This window comes from Tiliqua scincoides, chromosome 2, assembly GCF_035046505.1.
Source record: "Tiliqua scincoides isolate rTilSci1 chromosome 2, rTilSci1.hap2, whole genome shotgun sequence".
NCBI lineage: Eukaryota > Metazoa > Chordata > Lepidosauria > Squamata > Scincidae > Tiliqua > Tiliqua scincoides.
The window spans coordinates 177,328,068-177,348,066 of NC_089822.1; the positions used below are offsets into that span (position 1 = coordinate 177,328,068).

The 19,999-nt window shown below is 45.3% G+C and overlaps 1 protein-coding gene across 2 annotated transcripts; it reads right to left on the reverse strand.

Moving 5' to 3' along the window:
* Positions 1 to 1,868: 1,868 nt before the first annotated feature.
* On the reverse strand, positions 1,869 to 19,768 carry GRPEL2 (GrpE like 2, mitochondrial). 2 transcript variants are annotated; one of them, XM_066616053.1, is made up of 4 exons: positions 19,689 to 19,768; positions 7,300 to 7,456; positions 6,112 to 6,193; positions 1,869 to 5,277 (listed from the first exon to the last, which is right to left on the reverse strand). In XM_066616053.1, exons 1-4 carry the CDS (start codon positions 19,763 to 19,765, stop codon positions 4,916 to 4,918), a joined length of 678 nt encoding a protein of 225 aa, XP_066472150.1. In that variant the 5' UTR covers positions 19,766 to 19,768; the 3' UTR covers positions 1,869 to 4,915. The 2 variants fall into 2 exon arrangements, with proteins under 2 accessions (XP_066472150.1, XP_066472151.1); XM_066616054.1 differs by lacking the exon at positions 19,689 to 19,768 and adding an exon at positions 17,165 to 17,233.
* Positions 19,769 to 19,999: the final 231 nt, after the last annotated feature.

Consider the following 19,999-nt stretch of genomic DNA (forward strand, 5'->3'; position numbering starts at 1 on the left):
GCAGCCATTTTCAACCACTGTGCTATGGGGCACTGATGTGCTGTGGGGGATTAATTTGTTAGTAAAGCCACTGGGGGATGTGAGCCCCTGCTGTCAGTGCAATGTGCCTTGTCAACTGTCAAAAAACTGAAGGTGTGCCTTGACAATTGTAGTGCATTGCCAGTGTGCCTTGAGATGAGAAAGTCAATGGGTTATAGCAACTTACCTGGTTGGAATCTAGTCTCCCCTCCAAAGGAACAACCAAGTTGTTGCTGCCTAGCTCTTCAGGCAGTGCGACAGCTCAGCCAATTAACCACTATACCTCCTGCCCTGTGTCACCTTGTCCAAACATTTCTGTGTTTTTCAAAGTTAGAAGGGCAAAAAGCAGTGCTATGCGTTTTTATCCAAAATTTCCATTATAATTATAATAACTTTAAAAATGTCCTAGGCAAGTAACATAGGCGATTTATCAGCAGATGCAACCACAGCAATTACCCATGCACCTCTATTAAATAATAAATACCAAATGGGTATTATAAAAATGGGAAGTGCAGACAGTGATTTTTTATTTCATTATCACCATTCTCTCCCTCCTCTACCTAGACACATTTATCTGGGGGTAAGTCTCACTAAACTCAGTAGAACATACTTCTTCCGTGTTTCCCCGATAATAAGACCTATCCCGAAAATAAGCCCTCCCCTTACTGTGTAAGATTCCTCTAAAATAAGCCCTCCCCCAAAAATAAGCCCTATTGAGATTGCTACTGTAGTGAAGGTGATCCCCTGCGCTACACGCTACATTACGGTACCCTCTGTATGCACCGTTCCCCCCCCCGGGTGAAACGCACGCCGCGCTCCGAGCTGCATCCAATCAGAGCTGCAGCAGTGAGCGCGTCATCCTGTTCTTCCCCAGTGATTTGCTTGCTGGCGCCATTGAGAGCAGTGCCACGGAGGAGAGCTGAGGCAGGACAACATAAAAACCCGGTATGTAAGCGGGAGTGAGGGGGCATGATGGAGGATAAAAGAAGAACTCAGGAGGCATGATGGAGGATAAAAGGGGCATGATGGAGGATAAAAGAAGAACTCAGGGGGCATGATGGAGGATAAAATAAGCACTCAGGGGGCATGATGGAGGATAAAAGAAGAACTCAGGGGGCATGATGGAGGATAAAAGAAGAACTCAGGGGGCATGATGGAGGATAAAAGAAGAACTCAGGGGGCATGATTTGTTCACATTTACCTGTTTATTAAAATTGCTGTCAATGTTCATTAAAATAAGCCCTCCCCTGAAAATAAGCCTTCTGGTGTTTTTCTGTCCAAAAAAAATAATAAGACAGTGTCTTATTATCGGGGAAACACGGTAAGTATCTAAGTAGACATTCATAGGGCACTGTTAGCCACTATGCTAACTCCATTCCCTCAATTTGGAAGCTTACATTTCCATTTTGGTCCATTTTGGTTCACCAAGGCAATGCCATTATCCCAACTATTATTATCTCAAACCGATTTCATTCCAGCACGTTTTACTTGCATAAAGTTTACACATTGCAAAACACTGGATTGGTTTTGCCACTGAATGGCATAGCTCAGTAAAAGAATGTGCAAGAGCGACCAAAAAACACCACTACAAAAATCTACTTCTAGAGTGTTAGCTGTGGTTGCCTACTGTAGCAAAAGCAACAAAGTGGCAATTTTGAAGAATAAACACATGCATTGTGACAGAGGCTTTCATGGCCTAGAAAAAAATTAATGTGATTAATCCAGTTTATTCAGTACTGAAGCTTAATATTAATCCAGTTTATTCAGTACTGAAGCTTAATATTATTGGTTGTCATTGCATCTGCAAAATAGAGACTCCATAATACATCTGTAAAGGTATAAAAGCACACTTTTAATCAAATCAAAGCATCCATACTATTGTTCCCCATCTCCCAAGATATCTACAACTTTCAAAATAGCAAGTCACAAAACATCACTAACTCCTAAGTGAATACAAAATCCTGTTCAGAAGGCATTCACATGAGCACAACATGCTGCAAAGTTTTAAGGACACAATGGAAGGTGCTTTGAAGACATTTATATTCGACATATTATGATTTCCTCTTTCACTCCCAGTCAAGCAATAACTTTTAGATTAATGACAGCAGCATTCAAATGTATGAATATATACTATATACACAAGTGGCCAGCTAACTTCACAAGTGACTGAACTTTGGAAGACTAAAGACTGCAATCCCATACATGTTAACCTGGGCATAAAGACTATTTAACACTGTGGGACTCTCTTTCTTAGCATACATAAGATTGCATTGCACAAATCGTTTGTTCATTTGCCTTGGCAAAGGCAAATGTGCTTGATAATCAAGAAATTGTGAAATCTTAGAATACATGGGAAACTAAAATGTTTCAACAGATTTCTTAGGATACTGTAAGGACAATTTCATTAAGGAGCAAAGTAGTGCCTTTATTTGGTACTGCAGATACTCCTTGGATGTGAATTCAGTTCATGTATATCTGCCTGAGAAAATACTTATAAGAAGCTCCATTTCCTTCCACCACTCTCAGTAGTAACACCAACATGTCTGTAACAAGATTAAGAGCGCAATCCTAATCCGCAGTTGGGCCAGCAGAAGTCCCCTGGCACTGCCCAGGAGTGTTGCAAATATGCCATAAGGCACCTTTGTGCCTCCTTGCGAGCAAGCTAGGCCAGTGCAAGGATGTGCACCGGCCTTCCTGTGCTGGATCCCAGCCTGGCAGGGGTAAGTTTGCACTAGCTGAGGGCAACTCGCATGGGGGGTTGGGGAGGGTGGCAGGACAGCACAATGGGGGCATTTTGGTGTGGGGGAGGACAGACCAGTGAATGGACTGGGTTCTGGGAGGGGGGTGGACAAACTTGAGCAATCTAGGCCACATCCTAACTCCTCTCCTGGCCAGACCAGCATTGGGTCCACACCAGCAATTTCGCTTTGATCAAACTCAGCCTGATTTTGCAAAGGCAGAATTACTCTGAAAATGAAAAAAACCTGAACTGAGGCCATTTCCGTTGAGATTCATCTCTCTGTAGTCTCAATTAAGATTCAGAATGAAGCAAATAATGAATTTGATCTTCTCCATGGTCTCTGAGGTAAAATTTAGGATTGTTTTTCCCACCACAACTCTTCAGATTACCATCACTTTTAACTTTTCTACAGTTAACAAGGTGACCATAGATATTTATTTGTTTCACAGATACTGAGAACCAAACAATTGTTTGCTTTCCATCTTCCTGCTGAACTGTACCAGTTTACCCTCATTAGGTAACTACAGAAGTCAGCTCCTATTCTCTGTTGGCACTCAGATCCCCAAATTTGATTATTTTCCCACTTTTTTAAAAACTGAAATTAGTTCAAGGACACTTTCAATGTTTATTTATATATGTATTTTAAAAAACAAGTAACAAACAAAGAGGCATAGATTTGCTATTTCATCAAGTAGTCTCTGAATCAAGATTTTTCACAATACTATTTGCATATCAGATGTTTGAGGGCTCAAATAAAATAAATGTATTTCTCATCTGAAGGCCAAGACTTCTATCTCTTCGAGCGCTGTCATCACCCATCAAATTGTGCTTGAAATCTGTGACACGTGATTTGAGAGAGACTTTGGGAGTTAACAAGTTTACATCTTCACAGAGAGTTTAAAAAGCTGTCTTATGGACCATTGTCCAGTCTAGCCCATTACTATCTACAGTACTCATTGGCAGTGACAGGGTCTCAGGCAGAAGTCCTTCCCAGCAGTTGCCAGATTCTTTAACCGGAGATACTGAGAACTGACATCTTTTGCATAGGAAAGATGTGCATTAACACTGCGTTTTGGCCCTTTCCCCAAGTCTGTATCTGCCAGCCTTATCTATATAGGTAATGAACGTCTGACCGCCCATGACACCAGAGGGTGGGCAAGGGTGAGGTAAGCAACCCCCAAGCAAGTAGTTCACCTCTCACACATTGCTGGCTCCCTGTGGCCACCTGAAGAAAAGGCACTTTTCACATGCTCAGGAGTGCTTACCATCAATCAAAACATGGAAAAGAACCGTCCTCTACTGCCCACTTTTGCCTGTCTGCAACAGGCCTGGGATGGGAAATAAATATTCCATCAAAATCAACAGACAGCTGATGGAAAATACTGTATATGCGAGTGTTGCTGTGAAACATACCATTATTTCTTTTCATAATTCGAACATATTGAACAATGCTAGCCCCTTCTCCCATTCATTTTGACCCTTCTGTGCCCCTCAATATTTTTTTTTCTCGTGCCACCTCTGCTTTTTACAAAACTCAACCACTCTAAAAAATTCACTATGTTGGAGATTTCACAGGTTTGGATTAGCTCACTGAACTTTAGGAAGACCTCCAATTGTAAAAGGAATTCACAAACATACAGCTTCAGTAACTCTTCCGTAGGATATCATACTACTCAGTATTCAAAGAGATGTCATCTTCAAAGTGTTTTACAACTATTAATCAAAGCATTCCTTTGAGGAAGACAAGTATCATATTCCCACTAGACATATCGGAAAGTAGAGGTTAAAGAAGCTTGTCCAAAACTTCAGGGAAAACCATGATCATTTAAACACAGCAATTTCTAGCCTCCAGTTGATACCTGGAATAAATCCCTTCCCAGTTCCTGTAGGATTTAACCTGAATTTGACAACAGAACCCTGAATCTGACCACAGAAAAGGTCACAGAACTACTTACTTCTGAGAAGCAGATGAAAATATTTATAAACACAGAAAAAGTAACATTTAATAACTGTACATCATGAAGCCTACACCAGCAACTAAATGTATCTTGAGAGGCCAGATTATAATACAAACTTATCTTAATAAATAAAGAAAACAGAAATGGTGGAGCAGCAACAGTCATGTGGACAGAGAAATCAGTTCATTTGAGTTGGGTTCTAATGGGCAGGCCCACCGCATACCTGTGATTCTACTGCCACACCTACATGTGCATGCCTGATAGTGCGGCCATGCAGTTTATAGCCATCCAAAGTCACTAATGCCACAGTGCCCGGTTGCAAGTCTTCTGCTGGCACATGACATACAATTTCATGAGCGTAGGGGTCATATTTTTCACCAATGGGGTTCATTTTTTGCAGGCCGTGCTTGGCAAATATGTTCTGTAGTTTGGTTTCAATGAGAGACAGGCCTTCACAGACCTTCTTCAGAGTCAGTGTTGAGTCTTCTTCTCCAGCGCTTTCAGTGGTCTTCTCCAGGATATCTGCTACCTCAACTAGATCTCTACAGAAACTCTGAATCCCTGCAGATGTACAAATAAGCAATGGTTAGGACAATGACAGTTCATGAGCAGGTGACAACACATTGCCCCACACTCCTTGCTCTTCTGGAAAAAAATTAAACAGGGTCCAGGAAATACGGTAGCTAGGCTTCAGGAGCAAAGAATGTATTTGTTTTCACTAAGTAGGAGTAGAACTGCTCTTTCTAATCTCCCATTATATTTCTGTAGCATTCAGAATTCTCTATGTACCAGAATGCATACACTGGCCAGAGATTTTTTCTAAGCACTGAACTAACCTTTAAGCATCATCAGAGTGCAGCCATTTTTCCTGGTTTCCTGTCCCAGAAGACAGTAAGCAACAATGCTCACTAACTCTGAATTGTTAAGCTTGTCATTTATTCTCATGACTCACATTAATTTTGAATCTTTTCAAAATTATCTTTTGAAACTTCTCAGAGAAGTCCAGAAGATGCTCAGCATGTACTGGGCTCTCATTTTAAAATCAGAATCATTCCCATTAAAGCAATGCAACTACAGAACAGTCATTAATTTAATCAATCTGCCTCCAAGCCTCTGCCCCTTCCCCCCATGTGTACAGCATGGATTATTTTATTAACGACGTTCACTTGTAAAAAGACACACTTTTGAAAATGATGTTAAGATAATTTAGTAACACATCAGGATCACAATAATTACAGTTAGTAACGAATTTATTACAGCTTGAACAAACTCAAGAGAATATTTAAAGGAAACCACAGAAAGTCAAGGACAGGGAGATGGGAAGCAGAATTTAAGCTTGCTACTATGTAGCCAGGAGTCACAACAAGCTCTGCTTCTGCAATGGCTCCAACTTACCAAATAGCTTAGCATCTTCAACAAACTTTTGTGTCCTGCGCCTGACATTTTCAGAATTCGTAAGGGCTCTCTGGTATTGTTCCTGCACACACAGCGAAAAGCAGAGTAATGAGACACAAAACATTATCTGAAGCAATAGCACAATGAATAGACTATCATTCTGCATAGCTGGACAAGGAGAACCGATTGCAGCTAGGGAGACAATTGCAGTGTTCAGTTTGGGCAAGATACACATTTTCTTTTTGGTGAGAAGTCTTAATGGGTGTGTTGTTTCGCCCGGCTTTGTTTTCTCAGGAGCACAGGTAGGGTACAATTGCTCCCAGGCCAAGGGCCCTCCCCACCGGGGCAGTGTATGGATGCTATGGTGTAGACAGGCACAGCCCAAAGACCAGTTGAGGCATATGCCATTCATCCCACTGCTGAGTCCCCCGGCCCTCCACAGAACGCTCCTCAAATAAGGAGGGAGGGGAGGAGAGGGAGGTGGAAGCCCTCATCCCTTCAAGACAGTGGCAGCCATCTTCTCCCTCACTCCTCTTCTTGCTCACTCTTAGCAAGTGGGAAGAGGATCAAAGCACTGAGCAGGACTCCACTGGCAGGAGGTTGGAAAATGAAGGCTCTCAACAGTTTGCCGTCCTTTCCAAGGTGCCTCTATATGTGACACATTCAATGACACAATTCTAGACATACTACACAGAAGCAAGACCCACTGGGTTCAATGGGACTTACTTCCAGAGAAGTGTGCACAGAATTACAGCTTGTTGCATACTCAACAGGTTGGTCATGTGTATAGCAGTGAGGTGTAAACAAGAGCAAGATGGAAAAAGAAGGTGCTGACAGCTAATCAATGTGCCCCTTGAGTGCCTTGCAAAGTCTATTTACTCTCTTCTTACATTATTTTTGGAATTGAAATATCTTTGCCTGCTTTTTTGAGTGTGGGTGAGCATCCCTACATGCCTACTTTGGGGTATAAGCCTTTGCTTGCTAGCTTAGAAGCAAGCCCCATGGAGTGGCTGAAAGTTTGCTCCCAAACAAGCAAGCCAGGCTTTTGTGCACAACTAGAAATCATGCTCCATTCCTAGGTACCCTTCTGGTGTGCAAGTCTAAATGGATGTTTGAGGCATGCACACCAACACATAGAAACCAGGAGCTCCTGTCAAAGCACCTCCCTAAGTCAACAAGAGCACTTACTGTTAAAACACGGATTTGTTCTTCCAGTTTGATAGCTTTGTCCTCTAAACCATTTTCATTCAAGAGATGTCTAGGTTCATCATGGGGATCATCTGGTCCACAGTCATCTCCGGTGCTCCTTTGCTGGGCAGCAGTGCTGAAGGCAAAAACTAAACCTCTGAAATGATACAAGGATAGAGGTGTTTATTTATTTATACACTGCTACCTATGTACAAGGTGAGAACAAGGCCCCAGACTGTTTTAATAGCAAAGATTCAACCAACTCCAGCCTAGTATATTCCACCCATTGGTGGGATGTTGGTAGCTTTTCTAGTCTACTTCAGCCAACCTCAGTGCTGTGCTACTGGGTGGAAATCTCTACTCACACCTTCTTCCAGCAGCCAACTCAGCAATAGACATTCCGTAAAGGAAGGTGAAGCTCAGGTCCAGCTCAAGCCCGGGTGCTGCTCTCTCTGCAAATCTTACCTTCTCATTCCCCTTCAGTGTCCAAGTCCCACCTCAACGTACAGCTCCCTATTTAAAAGTTTTCATGGGCATACAATGCTAAAAGCTTGCCTACCATCTACCCTCCTTACCATCTTCTGTGACAGGGCTTTATATGACACCCCCATCCCCATGCATGTGCACCCATTTCCCTGCCTAGCCCCTCTGCTCTTTTGAAACTGCCCATTTGAAACTACAGGCATAGGGGTGGCAGCAGGGCCTAGGAGAGGGGGATAAAGGGAGTAATTTGTACCCGGGCCCAGGGTCAAAAAGGGGGCCCAGGAGCCAAAGGAGGGGGCTCAGAAATTTCCTGGGATCTGACATTTTCTTATATACTCAGACTTGTTGCTTGCATGGGATGCTGGGGACACTACCACGAGTGTGCAGCTGCAGCTACTGGCAAGCCATATATGCTGGGTCAGGGAATGCGTATATGACACTCCTTAACACAGTGTCAAACCTGGGAGGCAACTGGCCTGCTACAGTAGCTCTTTGGCTTTTTGGATCTGCTTAGCATAAAGGAACATATAGGAGTTCAGGGACACAGTTGTGGGACTACAGAAGGATGTTTTGGGGCACACAGGACACTTTCTATTCTAGTTTGAGCCTAAATATGATGATGCTAATTTTCTGCATTATTTTCTGTATTTAAAAGATTTTAGAGAGACTTAGGAGTGTGTCTGGTTTTCCATATTACTGTATCTAGCTGCCAATGCCACCTGGGTGGGTACACCTGGGCTCCAAAGACTTATACAGCTGTCTCCAACCTCCCCCATCCTGTTTTTCCCCCCACCCCATTCTGCTGTCCCATCACCACCCTCCCCCACTCTGTTTGATCCCTCCCCCTTTGCAAAGGGGCCCAAGAGAAACTTCATACCCCCTGATAAAATTCTTCTCACTGGCCCTGGGTGGCAGGATGCACAGGGGGGCACACAAGAAGTGCTGTTGCCAAAGATAGCAGGGAATGGGTAGGGAGGTGAGGGGTGTCAGCTGGGGCATGTTCTGCTGTGCAACCTCCCCCCCCCCCCCCAATGCAACTTGGCATTCAAGGGCCTACGGGAGAGTCGGTCCTCACCACATTTACTCGGCCTTCTAAAGGCAGAAGCCTGAAAATACCCAGCTTGGAAGTTTGATTCAGATCTCATTAACTTTCAGAAGCTGATGGAATGTCTGAAGAGAACTAGGTTTGTGCACTCCCCTCAGCTATTTACAGTATACAGTTGTCTTTCCGCATACACAGTGATCTTGATTATCTAGCCATTTGCTGCAGGGTATTCTCAAGAATGTGGAAATCTAAGGTAGGAGTTTCATCCATCTGCTATATATAGCAAATATATAGGTTTATTCATTTTTATTTATTTTTCAGATTTTTATACACTACCTCCAATATTGTGCAGGACAAAGGCTCACTGAAAAACCTCAGTTTCCTCAGGAAACTGGAAACATGACATGACATATCAAAGCAGACAAAGTAGTTCATTGTTCAGCCTAGTTGGATTTACTAATCTAAAAGGTATTTGGGACAGTTTTGCAGATACACAACCTGCTCAGACACAGATGGTAAAGGGTATTTCTCAAACTTGTACAAGATGCCTGGGTGCTATGAATCATGAACAGTGCCCCTCCCTCTCTCTCTCACACACAGCTGCCATTCTTGCCTTTGATGAACAAAGTGCAGAGCATTGCCCATGTGTTTATGTGCCCAAGCTCTTTTGAACACCTCCCCATGGTTGAGGTACTGCCTGTAGCAGTATTATGCCTCCCTAGTGGCTGGTGGGGGAGGGGTCTCCCCAGCACTGGCCCCTCATAAGCCCTGCACCTGTCCCCTGTTTATTTCATCCTGGCAGCACTTCTCTGGTGACCAGCACTGAAGATGATTAGATGCAGGGAATGGCATCTTGAACATCACATGGATGAAGCACCGACTTCATTGCGATGACACAGAGATGATGGGCTGCTCTCAGGATGCCACTCCATGGGTAACAGGCTGCATTAGTGTTTTTATGTATGCTGAGGGTATTCCTGGGAAGGGCAGCACCAGTATTGTGTTGCCAGGACAGGCTTGGCATGTGGCCTTTGATGCACTAGCATCGGTGTGCCATTGGCACAGTGTCCAAACAGGATTGGATCATAAGGCCCCACTAAAACATACATTGAAGTAATTTAATTTAATTCGCTAGTTCACTGGTCACTTTTCTACACCTTTGAAAAAATGAAATAAGTACTTTAGGAAGCTTCCAAGTAACCCTATTATCAACAAGTCCAAATATTTCCTTCTCCACCTCAAATCACACTTACACATGAATTGCTACACATCTGGAGTAGAAGTGGGTTATGTGCAACATGTCAACCTATACCTTGAATATAACACCAGGAAAGGTTGCCACTAAATGAATTTATTTCACTCTGAAGCCCTTCATTTAGTAAAAGAATCAATTGCCTTCTGAAAAGTTACCCCAAATCTACTCAGGTTTGTGAACAGTTGTGGATGCTTTCGCTGCTGTCAATTTAGTGGCAGGAAGAAAATGCCTCCTTTCAGCATCCCTGAGACATCCAATGGTCCACAGAACTTACCTCTCTGTGCACTTGTTCATTTACTATGCCACACACAGATAAGGACAGGGATGGAGTTGTGCTCTATCAAAAGTGTGGTGAATCCAGTTCATACAGATGGATTTGGACAGGAAGACCGAAGTTATCTTTTTGTTTCAAAGTGTTGGGCTTGGGATAGGCAGGGAGAAGAATTTATCTATGCTGCCTGCATGGGAGCAGGCTTTTTGAAGAGTCCCAGATTCTCTGTTTGTTGTAACACCAGTTATTAATCAGAGGACAAATTTTAAATCAGTTGATTAAGACAGACTAAAAGTTTCAACCCTACATGCCACACTAGTGACATAATATTAGACTAAAACTTTCAGCCCTACATGCCAAGCTAATGACATAATACTAGCCACAATGGAGAACATTGTCAACATGTTAACACGCTACAGATAAACCTTCTCAAAGAGAGCAGCCTTAAAAGGAGATTGCAAGAGTTTACAGTAGCCTGTAAATCTATAATCTAGTAAATGAATGGCACTTTAAAACCTTAAATAAATTCTATGGCTGGCTGTTTACATCTGAGAAATACTGATGCACAAGCAGTTTTTGTTGGTGCTTCATATACTAACATAAGAACATAAGAACAGCCCCACTGGATCAGGCCATAGGCCCATCTAGTCCAGCTTCCTGTATCTCACAGCGGCCCACCAAATGCCCCAGGGAGCACACCAGATAACAAGAGACCTCATCCTGGTGCTCTCCCCTACATCTGGCATTCTGACTTAACCCATTCCTAAAATCAGGAGGTTGCGCATACACATCATGGCTTGTACCCCATAATGGATTTTTCCTCCAGAAACTCGTCCAATCCCCTTTTAAAGGCGTCTAGGCTAGACGCCAGCACCACATCCTGTGGCAAGGAGTTCCACAGACCGACCACGCGCTGAGTAAAGAAATATTTTCTTTTGTCTGTCCTAACCCGCCCAACAATCAATTTTAGTGGATGTCCCCTGGTTCTGGTATTATGTGAGAGTGTAAAGAGCATCTCCCTATCCACTCTGTCCATCCCCTGCATAATTTTGTATGTCTCAATCATGTCCCCCCTCAAGCGTCTCTTTTCTAGGCTGAAGAGGCCCAAACGCCGTAGCCTTTCCTCATAAGGAAGGTGCCCCAGCCCCGTAATCATCTTAGTCGCTCTCTTTTGCACCTTTTCCATTTCCACTATGTCTTTTTTGAGATGCGGCGACCAGAACTGGACACAATACTCCAGGTGTGGCCTTACCATAGATTTGTACAACGGCATTATAATACTAACCGTTTTGTTCTCAATACCCTTCCTAATGATCCCAAGCATACAATTGGCCTTCTTCACTGCTGCCGCACATTGGGTCGACACTTTCATCGACCTGTCCACCACCACCCCAAGATCTCTCTCCTGATCTGTCAGAGACAGCTCAGAACCCATCAGCCTATATCTAAAGTTTTGATTTTTTGCCCCAATGTGCATGACTTTACACTTACTGACATTGAAGCGCATCTGCCATTTTGCTGCCCATTCTGCCAGTCTGGAGAGATCCTTCTGGAGCTCCTCACAATCACTTCTGGTCTTTACCACTCGGAAAAGTTTGGTGTCATCTGCAAACTTAGCCACTTCACTGCTCAACCCTGTCTCCAGGTCATTTATGAAGAGGTTGAAAAGCACCGGTCCCAGGACAGATCCTTGGGGCACACCGCTTTTCACCTCTCTCCATTGTGAAAATTGCCCATTGACACCCACTCTCTGCCTCCTGGCCTCCAACCAGTTCTCAATCCAGGAGAGGACCTGTCCTCTAATTCCCTGACTGTGGAGTTTTTTCAGTAGCCTTTGGTGAGGGACCGTGTCAAACGCCTTCTGAAAGTCCAGATATATAATGTCCACGGGTTCTCCTGCATCCACATGCCTGTTGACCTTTTCAAAGAATTCTATAAGGTTCGTGAGGCAAGACTTACCCTTACAGAAGCCATGCTGACTCTCCCTCAGCAAGGCCTGTTCGTCTATGTGTTTTGAGATCCTATCTTTGATGAGGCATTCCACCATCTTACCCGGTATAGATGTTAGGCTGACCGGCCTATAGTTTCCCGGGTCCCCCCTCTTTCCCTTTTTAAAAATAGGCGTGACATTTGCTATCCTCCAATCTTCTGGCACCGTGGCCGTTTTGAGGGACAAGTTGCATACCTTAGTCAAGAGATCTGCAACTTCATTCTTCAATTCCTTAATAACCCTTGGGTGGATGCCATCAGGGCCCGGTGACTTATTGATCTTTAATTTATCAATGAGGTCTGAAACATCTTCTCTTTTAACCTCTATCTGACTTAACTCCTCAGTTAGGAGGGGCCGTTCGGGCAGCGGTATCTGCCCGAGGTCTTCTGCCGTGAAGACAGATGCAAAGAACTCATTTAATTTCTCTGCCATCTCTAAGTCTCCTTTTATCTCCCCTTTCCCTCCCTCACCATCCAGAGGGCCAACCGCTTCTCTGGCGGGTTTCCTGCTTCTAACATATTTGAAGAAGCTTTTATTATTCCCCTTAATGTTGCTGGCCATGCGTTCCTCATAGTCTCGCTTGGCCTCCCCTATCACCTTCTTACATTTCTTTTGCCACAGTTTATGTTCCTTTTTATTCTCTTCATTAGGGCAAGACTTCCATTTACGGAAGGAAGCTTCCTTGCCCTTCACAGCCTCTCTAACTTGGCTGGTTAGCCATGCGGGCACCCTCCTGGATTTAGTGGAACCCTTCTTTCTTTGCGGTATACACCTCTGCTGGGCCTCTATTACTGTTGTTTTAAGCAGCCTCCATGCACTCTGGAGAGATTGGACTCTTTTTACCCTCCCTTTCAACCTCCTTCTAACCAGCCTCCTCATTTGAGGGAAGTCCGCCCGTCGGAAGTCAAGGGTTTTTGTTAGAGATTTGCCTGGTATTCTTCCCCCAACGTGCAGGTCAAAACGGATCGCAGCATGATCACTGTTCCCCAATGGCTCAGTAACGTTTACATCTCTAACCAGGTCCTGCGTACCGCACAAAATTAAATCCAGAGTCACCTGTCCTCTGGTGGGCTCCGTGACTAGCTGATCTAAGCCACAGTCATTTAGCACGTCAAGAAATCCGGTTTCCTTATCGTGACCAGAACACAAATTGACCCAGTCAATATGAGGATAATTGAAGTCCCCCATGATTACAACCCTGTCCTTCCTTGTCACCTCCCTGATCTGTTTCCTCATTTCAAGGTCCCCATCAGATTTCTGGTCTGGAGGACGATAGCACACCCCCAGTATTACATCGCTGCTCAAGCCTGGTAATTTAACCCACAGAGATTCTACGGTGGAGTCGGACCCACCTTCAATCTCTACTTTGCTGGATTCTATCCCTTCCTTAACATAAAGGGCCACCCCACCTCCAACACGCCCCTGCCTGTCCCTCCTGTAGAGTTTATAGCCCGGGATTGCGGTATCCCACTGATTCTCCGCATTCCACCAGGTTTCCGTTATGCCCACTATGTCAATATTTTCCCTTGTCACCAGACATTCCAGTTCTCCCACCTTTGCTCGTAGACTTCGGGCATTCGCATAAAAGCATTTATACACGGAATGCCCCAGGATGGGCTGCTTATTCGCTCCTTTGTCCCTGCATCCTCTCAGTGTGCCAAACTGTCTACCACATCCCATCTCCCTACCTTTCCCAATTTCTTCTCCTACCCTGCCTTTGTCTTGTTGTTCTCTAACCTCCCCATCCTCATCCCATAGGGATGAGGAGTCCCGAACCGGATGCCCCTCGGCTCCTGTCGGCCTTCCCCCAGGGATCAGTTTAAAAGCTGCTCTGCCACCTTTTTAATGTTATGCGCCAGCAGTCTGGTTCCATTCTGGTTCAAATGGAGCCCGTCCCTCTTGTACAGGCCCCGCTTGTCCCAAAACGTTCCCCAGTGCCTAACGAATCTAAACCCCTCCTCCCTACACCACCGTCTCATCCACGCATTGAAACCCCTGATCTCCGCCTGCCTAGCTGGCCCTGCGCGTGGAACAGGTAGCACTTCAGAGAACGCTACATTTGAGGTCCTGGCTTTCAGCTTCCTGCCTAAAAGCCTAAATTTGGCCTCCAGGACCTCCCAGCTACACTTGCCCACGTCGTTGGTGCCGACATGCACCACAGCCGCTACCTCTCCCCCAGCACTGTCTACCAGCCTGTCTAGACGAGAAGTGATGTCCGCAACCTTCGCACCAGGCAGGCAAGTCACCATGCGGTCCTCACATCCGTCGCAAACCCCCCTCTCTATGTTTCTAATAATCGAATCCCCCACTACAAGAAGCCCCCGACCCCCCTCCCGCCGAGGAGTATCCCGAGTGCGCTCGGATACGGGCCCATCCCCTGGAGAAGGGGTCCCCCCTAGGGGATTGTTTCCCTCCTCTCCAGGATGACGTCCTCCAGTCCCGAGACTTCCCACCCGGGCAGCCGAGGAGCTGCACGCCTGAGGTTGGGACGAAGCCTGATCGTCCCCGGAAGTCTCCCCACGGTCCTCCTCTGGCTGCCTGCGCTTCTCCAGGTCGGCCACCAAGGCTTCAAGGGAGCGGACGCGTTCCCTGAGAGCCTGGAGCTCCTTGCACCGAGGACACACCCATGACTTATGTCCCAGAGGCATATAGTCATACATGTGGCACTGGATGCAAAACACTGGATAGCCCCCACCCTGCTGCTGGCTGTCTGACTGCATAGCTTTTTTTTTGTTGTTGTTGTTGTTTTATTTAGGGGTCCTTTTAGAAACCTTACACTGGATAGCAGCCCTCTTCTCAAGGGAAGAGGAAGGGCAGTGTATGGGGCCCTGGCCTCCTCGCCCTGCTGCTGAACTCGCCCAGATGCTAAACTCTTGTGCCTTACCTGGCACTTAGTTCCCAGAGGCACTGGGTTCCCAGAGGCCACACGCGTCTGCAGAGAGCCTCACGCGATGTCCTGCCTAGCTTTATACTCCTGGCTGGCTCCTCCCCCCTCCTTCCTTCCTGATTGAAAGGGGGCTGGCCTTCCCAGGTGAGTTTACAAAAGCTCAGGAAGGCAAATGGCTGCTGATGGGCGTGACCTACTCTGCAGGCTCCTGAATGGACTGCTTGGATTAGCCTAATGGGGCTCTTACTGGGTTGGGAATTGGCCCTTCCTAGGTCCTTTCCCTCCTAGTTCTGTTCTCTTAGGCTGGACTGTTTTTGTAACCTCAAGCTAGTTTTTATTTGGGTTTGTTTAATTATTTATTGCTCTCTAGATCCTGTGTCCCAATTTACTGACCTGTTTAGGTTATGTTCCAACTTAGATTAGGTTTAACCTGGGTTAAGTATAGGTTTAATTTAAACAAGTAGAAAACCTGCTTTTCACTTTATCCTCCTCCCTTCCTTCGATTAAGTGCTACCTTAGGTGCAGCTAACTTTCAACTTTGATTTAAATGCCTGACCCTTGGGCACTTACTCACGAGTAGGACGCTGCTCTTACTCACGAGTAGGACTCTGCTCCTGCTCAGAGTAGCCCTATGTACCTCCCTTAGGTGCTAACTTTCAATTTTGATTTAAGGTTGCTTTAAAGGTAAGGTTAAGGTTAGACAGTAAAGGTACTGTCTAATGAATGAGCCTTGGCCAGAGTCAGAAACTCTGCTTACATGGAGTCTCTTTTAGCCAATGCAGTTTGATAAATAAATAAGCATGTGCAAGCACACATGCACTACTTTGTTTTAAAATAAGTGGCTTTTGGTTCAAAAGCCCAAATTCTAAAAACTTTACATATTGTGTTAGGCACATAGACAAGTCCTCGCTTTGGATAAGAACTCTACACATTATGAGAACTGGGGGACTGATCTAGACAATGGAATGTGTGGAGTCTCATTTGTCCTGTCAGCTGTAGGGGTGGACACCATTCGAAGAAATAAAAAAAAGAACATTCTTAAGAGACTGGCTTGAATGACCACAAATATGGAAATTAACTGCTTAACTCTGGGAAAGTTGAGACATAATTTGCATGGTTTTATTGACTTGCCTATTGTTAAAGAGGCCAAACATAAGATCTTTATATGCAGCATAATTATCTCTTAGTTGTTCTGAATGCCACATAAAAAGTCAGTTTGCTCTGCAAGTGCCCAACCTTCCCCAGATATGCTCCAACACAAAGAATTCAAAATCAGCTTGCATAACTATCTCCAGTTAGTCAATAGCAGGCAGAAACTGTATCTACCAAGGAACTGGTTTTGTTACTAATGTGGATCATGTTATCCTGAACTGTGATAAAAGTCAATCCAGCCACCTATAGCTCAGAGCCCTAATCTACTTCAAATGTTTGCCTGTAGGTAAGCATTGTTTGAGGGTGGTTAACATAAGAACAGCCCCACTGGATCAGGCCATAGGCCCAACTAGTCCAGCTTCCTGTATCTCACAGCGGCCCACCAAATGCCCCAGGGAGCACACCAGATAACAAGAGACCTCATTCTGGTGCCCTCCCTTGCATCTGGCATTCTCATAGCCCATTTCTAAAATCAGGAGGTTGCACATACAAATCATGGCTTGTAACCCATAATGGATTTTTCCTCCAGAAACTTGTCCAATCCCCTTTTAAAGGCATCCAGGCCAGAGGCCATCACCACATCCTGTGGCAAGGAGTTCCACAGACCAACCACACGCTGAGTAAAAAAATATTTCTTGATCACACAATTTCTATCATGAGCCAAGATTCAAACCAATGTGCTCCCTGTAGATGAAGTTTGACATCAGTTTACTCATTTTTATATATTTTCTCAGTTCCCCGCAACATATTTGCCTTTTTCTGCTTTCAGCATTTCAAGTTACCTGAAAAACTGAATTATACATTTGCAGACACCATTCCATGAAGGTTGATAAGTCATTTCTAAACCAGACTCTCAGTTTCTTCTGACCAAATCCTGAGGCCAAGAAATAATAAGATTTTAAGTTTGATCTGGCAATCCAGACACATCATCATTTCTGATCTGTTTAACCAACTTGCCTTGAAACAGCAACAGAGGCAGCTGCTGAGCTGGGACTGCTGTTAACGCAAGAAAAGTAGCATTACTAAACTGTAATGTGAATTTCTTTTATTTAAATGGACCAAGTACTTGAAATAGTACAACTTGTATAAAATGCCTTTTTCAGAACACATAGCTCTGAGAAAAAACAACTATACTGTCTTTTCATCTCACAGTCCAAACCACACACAAGACAGTACAGACTGTGTTGAAACTAAATTTCTGATAAATAGTATACACACTGCCTTTACTAATGTATCTTTTATAACATACAACAGTGTTTGCACAGGACAGAGAAATCTACCATATGATAGCCACAGTCGTTATTTACCACTGGTTTGCTAAGATCACAAGAGGAAGTACTAAGTTTAGCTCGGGAGTTTCCAATGAGATAGTTTCCTTATACGCCAATCTGAACTGTAAATCAACAATTTACTTGTAGGGTTGCTTGGTTCTCTTTTTTCTATTTCAAAAGAATCATAAGGAATTTGAAAGTCTGCTTTACAAAGAAAGGGATCCTTCTAGGTCACCAAGATTCCATTGAAGATGCTGTATTTCCCAAGAAAGACTCCAAAGCCATCTATTCAGTATCCCATGGTTCACATATGTGCATTGCTTCCCAGCCATCCATGAAGTTTGGAACCAAATTCAGAAACCCACAGTACATACGTAGACTGGATAACAATGCAAAACCCAAGTCCAGCCAAGATGATAGCCTCACGAATGGCTAACAGTCAAGTCCAACTACAATGATTTTCTTCTAGCATATTATCAAGCAAGCAATTTCCAAATTCAAATATACTGTATATACACTGTACCTTCACAGTGCATATACACAGTGGATGTACAGTATAGCACAATGTATGCAATCATTAAATTAATAATGACTGTTACCATACCAGATAACTTCTATGACTGCTACATCCCACTGAATTCCCCCACATGCAGAATACAAATTGAATTCCCTATTGCAGAATACAAAAACATTTCTCTGTTATTGAATGAAAACTTAATTATGTTTGAATGAATGAATGTTATTGAATGAATGACCAGGCTGCCAACATGACCCAGTAATTTTAACAGTGGATTTGACAAATTCATGGAGGATACATCTCCGAACAATTACTGGCCATGTAATGATAGTGAAAGAGAGGACTTGTCTGCTTATAGGCAGTGTGCCACTGAAGACCAGCTGCAGTGGGGGGGGGGGGAGAGCAACAGTGAGTTACTGCCTTTCCCAGACGCACTAGCTCCCTAGGAAGCAGAATATAGGCTGATATGGATCTCTGAGGGCTTTAAAAAAAAATTACATTCTAGGAATGTAAAAGACTTCAGCATTGCTCAGAAGGCACATTCCACCACATAAGAACATACTAGCCCCACTGGATCAGGCCAAAGGCCCATCTAGTCCAGCTTTCTGAACCTCACATTGGGCCGCCAGATGCCTCAGGGAGCACACAAAACAAGAGACCTGCATCCTGGTGCCCATCCTTGCATCTGGCATTCTGAGGCAGCCCACTTCTAAACCCAGGAAGTTGCACATACCCATCATGGCTTGTAACCTGTGATGAACCATTTAGATACATACATACACTTCCTCCAAGGTGGTGCACATAGTTCCACCTGTCCTTTTGTCCTCACAACAACCCTGTGAGATAGTAGGAGAGGCTGAGAGGTAGTGAGGGGCCCAAGGTCACCTTCCCTCCAGAAATCTGTCCAATCCTTTTAAAGGCATCTAGGCTGGATGCCATCACCACATCCTGTGGCAAGGAGTTCCACAGACTAATAACACGCCAGATAAAGAAGTAATACTGTATTTTCTTTTGTCTGCCCTTTAGAGAGAAAGGGGGCTACGTGGACTCCCCTTTGTGAGGCTGGGGAGAGAAGTCCCCAGCTGGGTGCAAAGCTCCTGGGAGGTGGGGCTGTGAAGAAGGTCCCCAGGCACCTTTCTCGGGGTCTGGATGGGGCACTGCTGGGCTGCCTGCACACCTCCCAGTGGGTGCCACATGCAGAGAAAGGAGGGAGAGAAGGAGGCTCAGCCTCGTGATCTTGCAGAGGCAGAAGGCGGGGGCAGCAGCTGCAGAGGGGAGACGCTTCCACACAAGAGTCCCACACGCCCCAGCCTCGCAGGGGTCCCCTCCCCCGGCAGGGAGGGGCTGGCCAGGGGCACACCGTCCCCTGCCCGCCAAGGAGACCCCCCACCCGGGCGCAGCGCCCTGAAGGATGCTCAGGCTCCTGCCACCGCATGGACTGGGAGGGCGGCGGCAGCAGCCGGCCGGGCAAGCACCAGCTCCCCCGAAGAGAAGCCTTTACACAGACAGGGCACGTACCTGTTGGAGAGGAGCTGGCGGAGGCTAACCTGGAGCAAGGGGCTCAGGCAGCTCCTCGCAGACCCGCCCGCTGCCATCGCCAGGCACCTACTGGGGAAGAGGGCGGGACGCGTGACTACAACCCCCGTCAGCCCCCGCGGCCGCAGCGGCTCCACCCACTCGAGTTCCCCTCATCCCTCGCGCTGAATGAAGGCCCCGCCTTTTAGAACTTCACCTCCCCTCTAGGTCGGACGAGCAGGTGCTAAGCGGAGCAGGGCGCCTGTGCTTTTAAGCCTTGTGAATGCGGCCACTGCAGCTTTTTAAACCCTTCC

Excerpts from the sequence above, each read along its gene's own strand:
- GRPEL2 (XM_066616053.1), bottom strand. The coding sequence starts at position 19,765 with ATGGCAGCGGGCGGGTCTGCGAGGAGCTGCCTGAGCCCCTTGCTCCAG. Across the intron at positions 7,457-19,688 it reads CGCCAGCTCCTCTCCAACAG|AGGTTTAGTTTTTGCCTTCA; the intron begins GTACGTGCCCTG and ends GTATCATTTCAG. Across the intron at positions 5,278-6,111 it reads TGAAGATGCTAAGCTATTTG|GGATTCAGAGTTTCTGTAGA; the intron begins GTAAGTTGGAGC and ends GTACATCTGCAG.